General features: G+C 49.9%; 1 protein-coding gene across 1 annotated transcript in view; it reads right to left on the reverse strand.

Annotated features, from left to right (window-relative positions):
• Positions 1-13,075, reverse strand: part of LOC137600161 (protein kinase C-binding protein NELL1-like) — a 131,653-nt gene that overhangs the window by 54,789 nt on the left and 63,789 nt on the right. Inside the window, exon 13 of the mRNA XM_068321610.1 lies at positions 1,919-2,044. Coding sequence (XP_068177711.1) covers positions 1,919-2,044 — 126 coding nt within the window. The remainder of the gene's footprint in view (positions 1-1,918; positions 2,045-13,075) is intronic.

Genomic DNA, 13,075 nt, shown 5'->3' on the forward strand with positions numbered 1-13,075 from the left:
CTGGGGGGTTAGACTGAACATAAAAGCCACTGCAGGGAGACGTCTGATGAGTTTAGTTTTAAGTGATTTAATGAAGAGTGAAATCAGGTCTGAACCCCCCCAGAGAGGGGGGGTCCCCAGTGCCCGGTAACACGGCTGCACCTGAACGCCTCACGCTAACGCTGACAACTGTTCCCAGCAAATTGAAAATGTTCCAGGAGACTCGCACCAGTGAACGCCACGCGGATGACACGAGGAGACCCTGAAGGTGTACGTTAGCGCCTGATGCTAACAGGAAGGGGTTAAAGACACCGCATGGCCAGAAAATAAAGGAAATAAAGCTAACACGAAGCTAACGTGATGTTGGATACGACATCAGTGGGACCGTATCCCGTTCTTTACCGCGTGTTGGCGGATGGATACGACATCAGCGAGACTGTATCTCGTTCTTTACCGCGTGTTGGCGGATGGATACGACATCAGTGACACTGTATCTTGTTCTTTACCACGTGTTGGCGGATGGATACGAAATCAGTGACACTGTATCTTGTTCTTTACCACATGTTGGTGGACGGATACATCAGTGAGACTGTATCTCGTTCTTTACCGCGTGTTGGCGGATGGATACGACATCAGTGACACTGTATCTTGTTCTTTACCACGTGTTGGCGGATGGATACGAAATCAGTGACACTGTATCTTGTTCTTTACCACGTGTTGGTGGACGGATACATCAGTGAGACCGTATCTCGTTCTTACCGCGTGTTGGCGGATGGATACATCCGAACATCGTCCCCAAAGCCTGAACAATTCCAGACGCTGCGAGAAATGACACTGCTAACACGTGTTAGCGTTAGCCTGTGGAGAACTGTCACATCGGCGCTACGCTAACAGTTTCTCGCTCCAGCGAAGCATCTGAAGCCTCCAGGAATCGGGGGGGGGGGTCTTGGAGAGAGTTTATCTGTCCCAGCAGATGCTCAGACGCTAACGGGGCCCCCACTCAGGGGCCAGGATGGTTTACAAGCTACAAACAGATTGATTATCTACGGGTTCGTTGCCGCGGCAACCAACAGCGAGCTAATTAAAGAACACGTCTCGGAGGAAACATGGAACGGCGAGCGAAGCCGATCACTCTGGAGGAAACGGGAGGGTCCACAGCCCTCAAATCAGATGCTTTTGTGTAGCATGCTAACGCTAGCAGCAGCGGCTAACGTGTACAGTACACACAGGCTGAGCTGGTCGGGGGCGGAGCCAAAGCAGGATGTTTATGGTCGTTAAAAAGCTGACACGGCTGCAATCAGACGTTCTCCTTCAGCTGATTCCTGCAACCTTTAAAGACGCGCCGAACAATTTGCATTCATTTACCCTCGTGTTCGAAATTCAGAGGAGAAAACAAACAAAGAAATAAACAAATAAATAAATAAACAGCGTCTCAGAACCACGAAGCGGCGCCGCGCCAATCAGGAGGTGTGTGCTACGGAAAGAATTTATCCGTTTCACTCCAAACGGTAAAATTATTCATGAACATTAATTTTTGTGTTCCTGACGAAGGATTTGAGAAAATAAAACTGATATTTAACAAAACCAATCAGTAGCACTTTGGAGCCAGCGCCCCCTGCTGGCCAGGAAGGCAATGGCAGGAGTCATTAGCATTCATCTCATAGTTTTTACTTTTATTGAAACCAATCAGTTGAAGAAGACGAGAACAGCTGATGGTTGATCAGCTGATGGCGCGAACAGAAACAAACGCTCCCCGAAGCAATACCACCAACAAACACTAGGGGGCGGTGTCAAAAGTGTACCCACACAAAGCAGAAAATAAATGTCCATCAAAGCTCCAGATGTGACCCTTTGATGCAGCAGGACCCTGCGGTGACCTCTGACCTGAGGGTCCTGCAGCATCACGTGACCTCTGGTGCGTCCGTGACCTTCGACCTACCGGTGCAGGAGAACTCGTCCACGCGGGTGAACCCCGGCAGGCAGTCGCAGCGATGGCCGCCGGGCAGGTTGAAGCACGCCGTGTTGGCCTGGCAGTAGTGCATCTGCGTCGCACACTCGTCGATGTCTGAGGACACACAGGAGGGGGGGTCAGGGACGTGAACACACAACAGCTGACAGAGGGGCGGGCGAGCCCCGCCCCCACAGAGGCCCCGCCCACAAACAGGACCCAACGGAGCCGTCAGACGAGAGCGAACAGACGGCAGCGGGATGAGGACGTTCCAACGATCTGGAGGACCATGATGCTTTGCTGCCGTGACGCTCCGCCAGCGGCACCGATCTTGAGGACCATGATGCTTTGCTGCTAATGTAGCTTGAAAGACTTTATGTGAACATTAGAGATGGAGATCAGGGAGGCATCAGCGGCGCTCGGCTGCTAATGAGATGGGATGGGACACACACACACACACACACACACACAAGGGAGGCAGTGTGTGTGTGTGTGCGTGGGGGGGGGTTATCAGACCCCTCCCCCCGGATGCTGCGTTCTGGTTGGAGGGTTTTGGTGAACACAACAAAATGAATCTGAGTTAAGAATGGAACTGACCTCCACTTGACCCCCAGAGGTTCTACTTCCTGTCTAGAGGCCGACCCCAGAGGTTCTACTTCCTGTCTAGAGGCCGACCCCAGAAGTTCTACTTCCTGTCTAGAGGCCGACCCCAGAGGTTCTACTTCCTGTCTAGAGGCCGACCCCAGAGGTTCTACTTCCTGTCTAGAGGCCGACCCCAGAGGTTCTACTTCCTGTCTAGAGGCCGACCTCAGAGGTTCTACTTCCTGTCTGGAGGCCCACCCTGGGGGCGTGTCCTGTAGGCGTGAACACTTCCTGGATCCCGTTTTCACCTCATCCTCCGGTTACCGTTTGATCAGCCTGAAGGGGCGGGGTTTTCCTGGACCTGATGACATCACAGGGCCACTCCTCCATCATCCAGAGACGAGAGCTGATTTAAAGTCCAATCTGACACGAGACGTGTGTGTGTGTGTGTGTGTGTGTGTGTGTGTGTGTGTGTGTGTGTGTGTGTGTGTGTGTGTGTGTGTTTGCCCTCTGCAGCCTCCTCTGGGACGAACCAGGTGAGGTCTGACAGAATTGGAACTGTCACCCCCAGGAGGGAATCAGTCTGTCACCCCTCCCCCTCCTCTGTGATGTAGGTCAGGACTGAAGAGGGGCGCGGCTAAAAATAAGACAAGATGGGATGGCGTGTGTGTGTGTGTGTGTGTGTGTGTGTGTGTGTGTTCAATCCCATCTGTATTTACATCTTCCATTCCAGAACAGGAAATGGAATCATGTCTCCTCCCTCCGATTGGTCCGCATTGTGCATTAGGGGCGTGTTTATTTATGCGTGACCATAATTCTTCCCTGTCTCTGATTGGCTGAACAGATGCAGGAAATGATGCTGACGTGAGTGACCACACCCCCCAGGCATCTTTAAATGATAAACACGTTAGCATCGTACTGCTAATTCCACACATAAGCAAATTAAGATGCTACGGCTAAGTGCATGATGCTAACTCAGGGCGTGGCCTCAGGGCATGGTGTGTGGGCGTGGCTTGATCTGGTGATGATCCCGGCTAGCTTAGCCTGCCTAGCTTTCTCGCCCTTCTGCTAGCTACGGACGTTTTGTTGCTAATTGGCTCGTCTTGGTTCAATTCAGGCCCCGCCCCCAAGCTCCACCCCTAGGCCCCGCCCCCAGGCCCCGCCCCCGGCTGCTGCTTGTTTGTATGCACTTTGTTTCCGTCTGTTGACCTCTGCAGAGCTACAGGATGTTTTTTCATGAACAGCATTACTATTCATTGAACATTAGTACTAAAACACACACACACACTCACACACACACACACACACACACACACACACACACACACACACACACACACACACACACACACACACACACACACACACACACACACACCTGATTGTCCTCCAGTCCACACCTGTGAGGAGGGCAGCAGCGGCAGATGGTTGAATTTAGCTCTCATTGTGTCAGGAGGCGCACACACACACACGCACGCACGCGCGCGCGCACACACACACACACACACACACACACACACACACACACACACACAGTATCAAACTTGTCAGGAAGGTCGTCTAGATTTTACTTAAGTCCAGACCAGACCTTGTTTCAGATCATCGTCCACATTCAGACACTGGTGAACAGTCGTGAGGTAAGAGCCGACCCCTCCCTCTGCCCCCGCCTTCTTCCACCCCCCCACCCCCTGGCCAACGACCCACAGCGTCTAATTGACGTCCCATCTGTCACGTTCACCTTGGAGCTGAAAGCAGGAGAAACACAGAACGTTAACCCCCGAGTTACCAGTGAACCCCTTCTTCATCACCATCATCATCATCATCACCATCATCATGATCACCATCATCACCATCACTATCATCATGATCACCATCATCATCATCATCACCATCACTATCATCATCACCATCATCATCACCATCATCATCACCATCATCACCATCATCATGATAACAACACGGTGCTGATGCTAACAACACGGCGCTGATGCTAACAACACGGTGCTGATGCTAACAACACGGCGCTGATGCTAACAACACGGCGCCTCGTTCGGGAGTCGAGGATCGCCTCGTTCGTTACGTGCGTCTGATGGCGGACGTCACCAAACAGATCCACGGACCGCCAGGTGGGATGGACGGATGCTGTCGATGCTAACGTCCTTCAAATTAGCATGTTTAGCACCTCTGCAAAGCTAACCATATAAGCATGTCTATATAACTAACCATTGAGCACCTTCGTAAAGCTAAGTGTTTACCACCTCTGTGAAGCTAACCATATAGCATGTCTATTAAGCTAACCCTTTAGCATGTCTATAAAGCTAACCGTTTAGCACGTTTCTAAAGCTAACCTTTTGCACCTCTGTACAGCTAACCACTTAGCACATCTGTAAAGCTAACCGTTTAGCATGTCAATTAAGCTAACCCTTTAGCATGTCTATAAAGCTAACCGTTAATACCTCTGTAAAGCTAACTTTTCTTTTTTTCTTCCTCCGCCGCCGGAGACGCTAAAGACTAGCCACAGATGCTAACGTGGACTGACTGACAAGCCGCGGCGCTAATTAGCTGCCGCTCCTACGTCTGCAGGCGGCGGCTGTCACGCCGCTGTCACGCCGTTTGTGAGGGGATGCACACGCATGTGGACAGGAAGTGATGCGGCGTTCAGGTGTTTCCATCGGCGAGGTCACTTTTCATTCGTGAGGGGGCTATTAGGGCGGGGTTTGGGTGGGATGGCCCACAACATGTCCGGTCGGACGCCATTTCCTGTTTTATAAATAAAGTTTTTCCTCTTGCCTTTGATACTTTTCCACGTTCTGTCCTCGTTTCATGTCGTCTCACATCGTTGTTGTTTACCTTTTGTCTGCGTACGTCTGTTGTTTGTTTGTTTGTTTGTTTGTTTGTTCTCCCGTCATCAAAGCTTTTGTTCACGTCGTCTTTCGTTTCGCCGCCGTTTCTTCTGCATTTCGCTTCTGATGTTCATCCACCAGGAAGCTGCTTGTGTCACAGCAACATGTGGATCAACATCAGTCCAGGAAGTAAACAAACAAACAAACAAACAAACAAACAAACAAACAAACAGGTACAGCTGAAACAGGAACAGAAGCAGAACGATCTTTACTTCTGTCTGTTTAAATAAAGTTTTGGACAGAAGAACTTTGAATATTGTTTGTATATTTTTACCCTTCCTGTGTTTACATGTTTATGTTTACGTTTGTTTACATGTCTATATTTACATGTTGTTTATCACGGTTTTATATTCATTTACATGTCTGCATATTAATTATAGTTTAACGTCATGATGTCATTTCATATGTTAATCCACGCCCTTTTAACCTCCCGGTGGGAGGAGGAGTCACGATACACCAGTGGGAGGAGTCACCATGCAGGAGGCGGGGTCAGCGGTGGAGTCGTCACAGTAACGGGGGCTGATGGGAGGCAGCAGATGTTCGCCAGTGACCCCCCCTTTGTCTCAGGACGCATCGACACGGAGTCAAGCATGACCCGCTGGTCGCCCCGGTGACGCCATGGCGACCGCCCCCATCAGTGTCACTGTCAGCCCCCCCCGACCCCCCCTGGTTGTAATTAAAGACCCCCCCCCCCCGGCTCTGCCCGACAGCAGAGAGCAGCTGGAGGACGACGGAGGAGGAGGAGAGGTCAACCCTCCAGATGGAGACGCACACACACACACACACACACACACACACACACACACACACACACACACACACACACACACACACACACACACACACACACACACACACACACACACACAGCGTCTGCAGACAGGTGAGTTTTGTAGATGCAGGTAGCATCATGTAGCCTCTAGTGCTAACCATTTTGCTGAGTCATGCTAACGGTGAATGTAGCGCTGACAGGCTAAAAGCCCCCCCCACCCCACCTCACCCGTCACCCCCCCCCCACATTAACTCACGGCACGCCGTTCAGTCCTTGTGGATCTGTGGTGTTGCTGCGTCTCACCTGACAGGTGTGAACGGTGACGGCGCTGAAAGGCGTCGCTTCAGAACCGACTTATTCTTTAACTTCCTGTCAGACGTGTCGGATAAACTTCCCTTTCCTCATCGGATCATTAATGCGCTTCTAACGCCGTCGCCGTGGAACATCTGTCTGAGGAAGAGGAGGAGGAGCCTTCATCACCATCACCTGGAAGGACGTCTGTCAGGTTTAGTCCACAGGGGGAAACCAGGCTTAACTAAACTAAACCCAACATGTGGGTTTAAATCAGAGACGTTTTTCTCTTCAGATTCTTCCTCTAACGGGGGGGGGGTCAAACTCGTTTACACTGAGGTGTCATCAGCATTACCGCTGTGCTCACAGGGCCAGATGTTACTAATAAATGTAACTCAATGCCATGTAACGTTTGTAACTTGAATATATGGCTTATTCGAGTTACAAACATTTCAGTTTGTAACTTGAAAAAACATGTTTGTTTGTTTGTTTCTCTGTTCTAACATAAATCCTTTTAATCTGTCAGGTTATTAAACCCACAGAACTCCATCAATCAAGGATCAAACTATCAATCAATAAAGAAAAATAACATCAGACACGAGTTAGGACGTTAACTTTGTTCACTACGTTTAGTCAGAGTTAAGATGGGATGAACTACTGCATTGTGGGAAATGTAGTTTTGGTCAAAGCACACTTTTGATCTATTTATTTTTTTGGACACTCTGACCTTTTATGCTCTCGGGGGCCACGTTAAATGATGTGGAGGGCCACGTTTGGCCCCCGGGCCTTGAGTTTGACACAAGTGCTCTAGTCTATTGAAGCTGATGAACGTCTGGGGACACGTTGTATACAAACAAACAAACAAATAAATAAATATACAAATCAAACAAACAAACAGGAGTGTCGATAACAACAAACACAACAAAAGCGTTTTATCACTCCTTCCTAGCCTAGCCTAGCCTAGCCTAGCCAGAGGACAGATCCTAGCAGGATTTAACCCTAACACTTCCGCGTCCATTTCCTGTAAATCTCCTCGTCTCTTCCTGAAGTTCTTCGGACGTTTCCTCCTCCATTCGTCCTCCCGCCGGCGGCGCCCCGTCCACCTTCCCTTCCTCTGATGCTATCAGCTCCGATTCTCCAGCGCCGCTCTTATAATTGATAGAAAATCCCGATGCCCCCCCCAGCACCCCCCAGCCGCTGACATTCAGCGCGGCTGAAGGACGGCGAGGGAAATTAGGAGTTTATAACGGAAGGAGCCACGAGCGCAAACAGGAGGAAGAGCTAACGCGCTAACTCGACCGGCTACGCGCTTAAATATCAAGTGTGATTAAATGGCGGCGCGTTTCTCTCCAAACTGAAGCGCCTTCGCCCCCGGTTGGGCGGCGACATCCTTGAGATAGTCGGCGATGATTTCCTGCGTTGGGGGGGCGCAGCAGAAGGTCTTATGCTCTCGCCCCGGCAGAGACGCGACGGACGTCCTGGAACGAGGACGAACCGTCCATTTACAGGTGGACGTTAGCACCTGATGCTAACAGAGGCTAACAGCCTCTAACCGCCTCGGTATTAAATATTAACCACAAACAATGTTAAAAGGGCGAACACCTACAGTTAGCATCTTTACATTAGCTTCCTGAGCTAAAGGTGTAGCTTAGATGTATGTAAAGGTGGGCGTCGACCCGTCGGGGGCGGAGACTCACGCCATGGATATATTATCAGTATTGGGTGAAGTTCTGTTTGGACTTGTGGCCTTCGCCCCCCAGTGGGAGGGCTGGTCCTGGGGCGGGGCAGGGTGGGGCGGGGCCATTTAAGGAGGGCGGGCGCCGCTGAGCCGGGTCAGCCGCTACGCTCATCTTTATTTCATGATCCACAAGTTGTAGGACTTTACCTGGTGTGTGTGTGTGTGTGTGTGTGTGTGTGTGTGTGTGTGTGTGTGTGTGTGTGTGTGTGTGTGTGTGTGTGTGTGTGTGAGACCTTTCTACAAGGGCACAGAGCTCGGGGGGGCGACAGAGATTAATGACAGGAGGTGACAACTCTCAATATTAAGAGAAGAAAGTTGTGACATTGGAGGAAGAAGGGAAGAAAAGAGGAGCGATGGGGGGGTAGGACCTCTGAGGGGGGGGTCGACTCAGAGTTCGTGTCATCCTTCACTAGAACAACATCAATAACTTCTTTCTCCTCCGTCTTTTCTCTTCAGGGTTCCTTTCATCAACGTTTTTCTGTTTCTCACACAAATGAAGTTTTATATTTATATTATTGTTCCTCTTCTGTCAACCAAGAAGATTCCAGAGGGTTCTGCCTGTTAAAAGCAGACACTGTCTCCATGTTCCAGAGGGTTCTGCCTGTTAAAAGCAGACACTGTCTCCATGTTCCAGAGGGTTCTGCCTGTTAAAAGCAGACACTGTCTCCATGTTCCAGAGGGTTCTGCCTGTTAAAAGCAGACACTGTCTCCATGTTCCAGAGGGTTCTGCCTGTTAAAAGCAGCCCCTGCTCCTCGTGGAAAACATTTCGACGTAACTTTGGTGTAAACTTGACACACGCTCACGTTTGCCTTCATGATGGTTCCACCTGTGGAACGGTGAACGTCACGCCGGCGCCGCGTTGGCGGTCCGTCTGTCTAACTCTTCCTGGGGGGGGGGGGGTCGCTGTCGGATGAGCTTGATGCACGCCAACATGCAGCACAGCTGGGGAACAGCCAATCACATTAGTCCGCTGATCAAACCTCCGTGAATAATTCAGCTGCTAAACGGCGCCGGTGCCTCGTCCTTACGTTCTGCCCCGTCGGGGGGGGGGGGGGCAATATTTAGACACCCATCACCCCAGACTTGCCGACGGTTCTAACCGCCGACGCGTTTGGTTAAGAAGGTTTCTGGATGTTTCCAGCATCCGTCTGTTTGTAATCCGACGACACCTCCAGCCAATCACAGACACACGTTAAAGGTCAGGGGTCACAGCAGGGGTTCTCCAGGAGGCCCCCGGGGGCCAAAACATCACTTTAATCGTCTGCCTGTTTAACCCTTTAAAGCCAGCTGTATCATAGTCACACAAATACACTCCAGCTTCCAGGATTTTGAAGCTTCTACATCATGAATTTTATTTTTTCTCCCCCATCAGACGCGCACGTCTGCATTTCATATGGAAATAAAACGTATTTCCATACGAAATATCAAAAAATTATGCAAATTAAACCTGATATATTCAAATTTATGTTAATTTCCCCCACAAATTTGTCAGGAGGTTCCATTAAGACGGGGGTGTCAAAGTCACTTTGGTCATTGACGTAACAATAGGTTCGATTTTTTTCTTCGTAATAGTGCAAAGAAGAAAAACAACATTTAAAAATCTGGGGCTGAAGTGGGCCCCCCCAGGGGGTCCCCCTGGGGGCCGGATCCGGCCCCCCAGGGGGCCAAATGAAGACCTCACATTCCAAAAAATGTGATTTTTCCGGTAAAGAGTTTGTGGTTCAGGCTTTAATGGGTTAAAAACTTTGACTTTCAAACCTCGCATACTTAGACATCCGACGCATCCGACGCATCCGACTGTCTCCTGAGCCAAACAACCCTCCGCCTCAAATCGACTGAAACGGAGAAAACGCTCCTAAAAAGAGGACAGTATGGTCGAGGGAGGGGGCGGGGCCAGGAGACACGGGCGGAGGGGCGGAGCCTTTCCTCTCCTCGCCGTTCCTACACGACTTCCCTGCAGGTGGGGCGCGCTCATCCCTTCCTCCGCTAAATAATTCCTGCTGGTTTATTTCAGGCCTGGGGGGTTCAGAGTCGGCTCTCATCTTCGGGGCCCAACATGATGGGGTCGCCCCGCAACATCTCCCATCAGCCCCTTCGCCTCAAGGTCACCTCTGGGTGGGACGCGGCATCCCTCGGATCTGAGCGGGGGGGCGGGGGGAGTCAGGCTGATTCCTTCTGGATGAGTTCAGTTCAGCGCTCCATTTCCATTCCATCTGTGTGTGTGTGTGTGTGTGTGTGTGTGTGTGTGTGTGTGTGTGTGTGTGTGTGTGTGGAGAGCTGAGAGAGGAAAAGCGATCTCTCCTCTGCCTTTTCTTTTATCGCTCTATTTCATCATGGAAATCACCTCATTTGCTCCGAGCTCGTCTCCATTCATCTCCTATTGTCACGCTGAAACCCATTTCCTGTGTGTGTGTGTGTGTGTGTGTGTGTGTGTGTGTGTGTGTGTGTGTGTGTGTGTGTGTGTGTGGCGTGTGCCATCGAGCCACAGGATGGAGGGAAGCCGGCGAGCTGCGCTAACAGCGGCTAACAGGTTGCTGGTTGTAACTGATCAGAGAGTAAAACGTCTTCCTCTGTATGAACGTGTTAAATTAGTGACAGGAGGACACCACCAGGGGGCGCTGTGGCCACGACTGGTCGGTCCGATTAGTGATCAAAGGAAATGACTCCGCCCAAGACTCTCTCCTCCAACTAACGCCAACAAAACCGGATCAGCTGTGTTAGCTGTGATCATGCTAACACGTTAGCCACTCACGAGGATATGACATCCCACTACACCAAGGATGACATCATATTTAAACATGTTAGCTGCGATAATGCTAACACGTTAGCTGCTCATGAGGCTATGACATCATACTGCAATAAGGATGGCGCCATATTTAAACATGTTAGCCATGATCATGCTAACACGTTAGCCGCTCACGAGGCGGTAACATCATACTGTCCCATATTTAAGCATGTAAACTGCGATGATGCTAACATGTTAGCCGCTCACGAGGTTGTGACATCAAATTTAAACATGTTAGCTGCGATGATGCTAACACGTTGGCCGTTCAAGAAGCTATGACATCATACAGCAGTAAGGATGACATCATATGTAAATGAGCTGATGCTGATCGCCGCCTGCGTCGTCGTGTTGTTTGAGCCTAACGTTTCACGTTAGCGTCGTGTGAATCCGTTAGCGCTGTTAGCTCGCCGTGGGAGAACAGAATCTCCGTCTCATGGTTCCGTTTCATCTCAGAGCTTCTGGAATGAAGCTCAAAGGCTTCCTGGTCAGGGAATGTGAGCGCGGCGCTTAATGACATAAATACAATTAATAATTCACAACCAGCCTGGTGTGGGTCCGATAACACGCATGCTAGCGCGCCGCCGCCGCCGTCAGCCAATAGCAGCAGAGGAGCAGCTCGCTCCTGAGTAATCCGACATGACAGCGTTCACCTCGGATGACGGAGTCGGGAAACGTGTATAAATATCTAATGGAGCCACTGGGAGCACTGGGGGGAGGATGGGCAGCGACCCCCAAACAGCTGGCAAGAGGAGAGCAGCAGCTTCCACCGAACGCTGGATTAGATTACCAGGATTAGATTACTTAGATTAGATTGACTGGTTTAGGTGACCTGGATTACATTACCTGGAATAGATTACCTGGATTAGATTACCTGCATTGGGTTGCCTAGATTAGTTTACCTAGATTAGATTACCAGGATTAAATTACTTAGATTAGGTTAGCTAGTTTGGGTTACCAACATTAGATTACTTGAAATATATAACCTGGATTAGATTACCAAGATTATATTACCTGGATTGTGTTACCTGATTAGATTAGCAGGATTTGAATACTGAGATTAGATTATCTGGTTTGGGTTACAAACATTAGATTACCTGGAATAGATTACCTAGTTTAGATTGCTAGGTTAGATTACCTGGATTAGACTACTTAGATTAGGTTACTTGGATTAGATTACGTCAAGTGAGTTGACGAGTCATTTTGAGGAACAATGATGAAGAGGAGGCTGTATTGTTAAATTCTAGTCTGATCATGTGACTCTCATGAGGTTCACACCAGCCTTTTCTAAACAAGACCGTAATGGAGCTCACCTCCAGAAGCCTGCTGCGATCCATGTGACCACCCTCCTGTGTCCCTTTATATAACTGCATAAATATTCCATCTATTTTTTAGGTCTATTGAGAACACGATGAGCCTTTTAGCTGACGCTAGCTGACTCTCCGCTAATGGTAATTAGCACCCCCCCTGTCCTCCCCGGTGAGCGCTTGTCGCTTCATTCAGTGAAATAAACCAACAGGAAGCAGCAGAGATGATCTTTTCTGTATAAAAGTGTTGGCTGTTGTGAATTTGTGGTGCATAAATCTAATTTCTGTCAGGCAGCGTCACTAAATATTCAGCAGCTAGCGGACGGGCGGCTCAGCAGAGCGTCGGCGCCGGAGTCGTTTCCACACGGCGGCTCCAGCTCCGTTTATTAGATTAGAGGAGCTTGATAGCAAAGAGATTAGCGGAGCATTAATTGTACAAGTTGTTTGGGGGAGTAAAGTGAAGCGTGCACCAAAGAAAAGCCGTTAGCTTCCAGCTAACGCTTCAGAAGCAGTAAAGAACATCGAATCAGATCAATGCGTTTCCGTCCTCGCCACTCCTTGGGCGTTCCAGCCCATCGCCCTGGGCTGTGTGTTTGTTCGCTAATAGAATGCTAAGATGGGCTTTGATGTCAGAGGATTAGTCGCCACCGGCGGACCCAACCCCCCCGATCGGACCAGGACCAACCAGCACATTATTGATTACATCAGGTTCCCCATTTGAATGGCGCTTCATTTAGAGCGCCTTCATTGTTTCTAACAGCACCCCTACCCC

The sequence above is a fragment of the Antennarius striatus genome, chromosome 1, assembly GCF_040054535.1.
Source record: "Antennarius striatus isolate MH-2024 chromosome 1, ASM4005453v1, whole genome shotgun sequence".
NCBI classification, from domain to species: Eukaryota; Metazoa; Chordata; class Actinopteri; order Lophiiformes; family Antennariidae; genus Antennarius; species Antennarius striatus.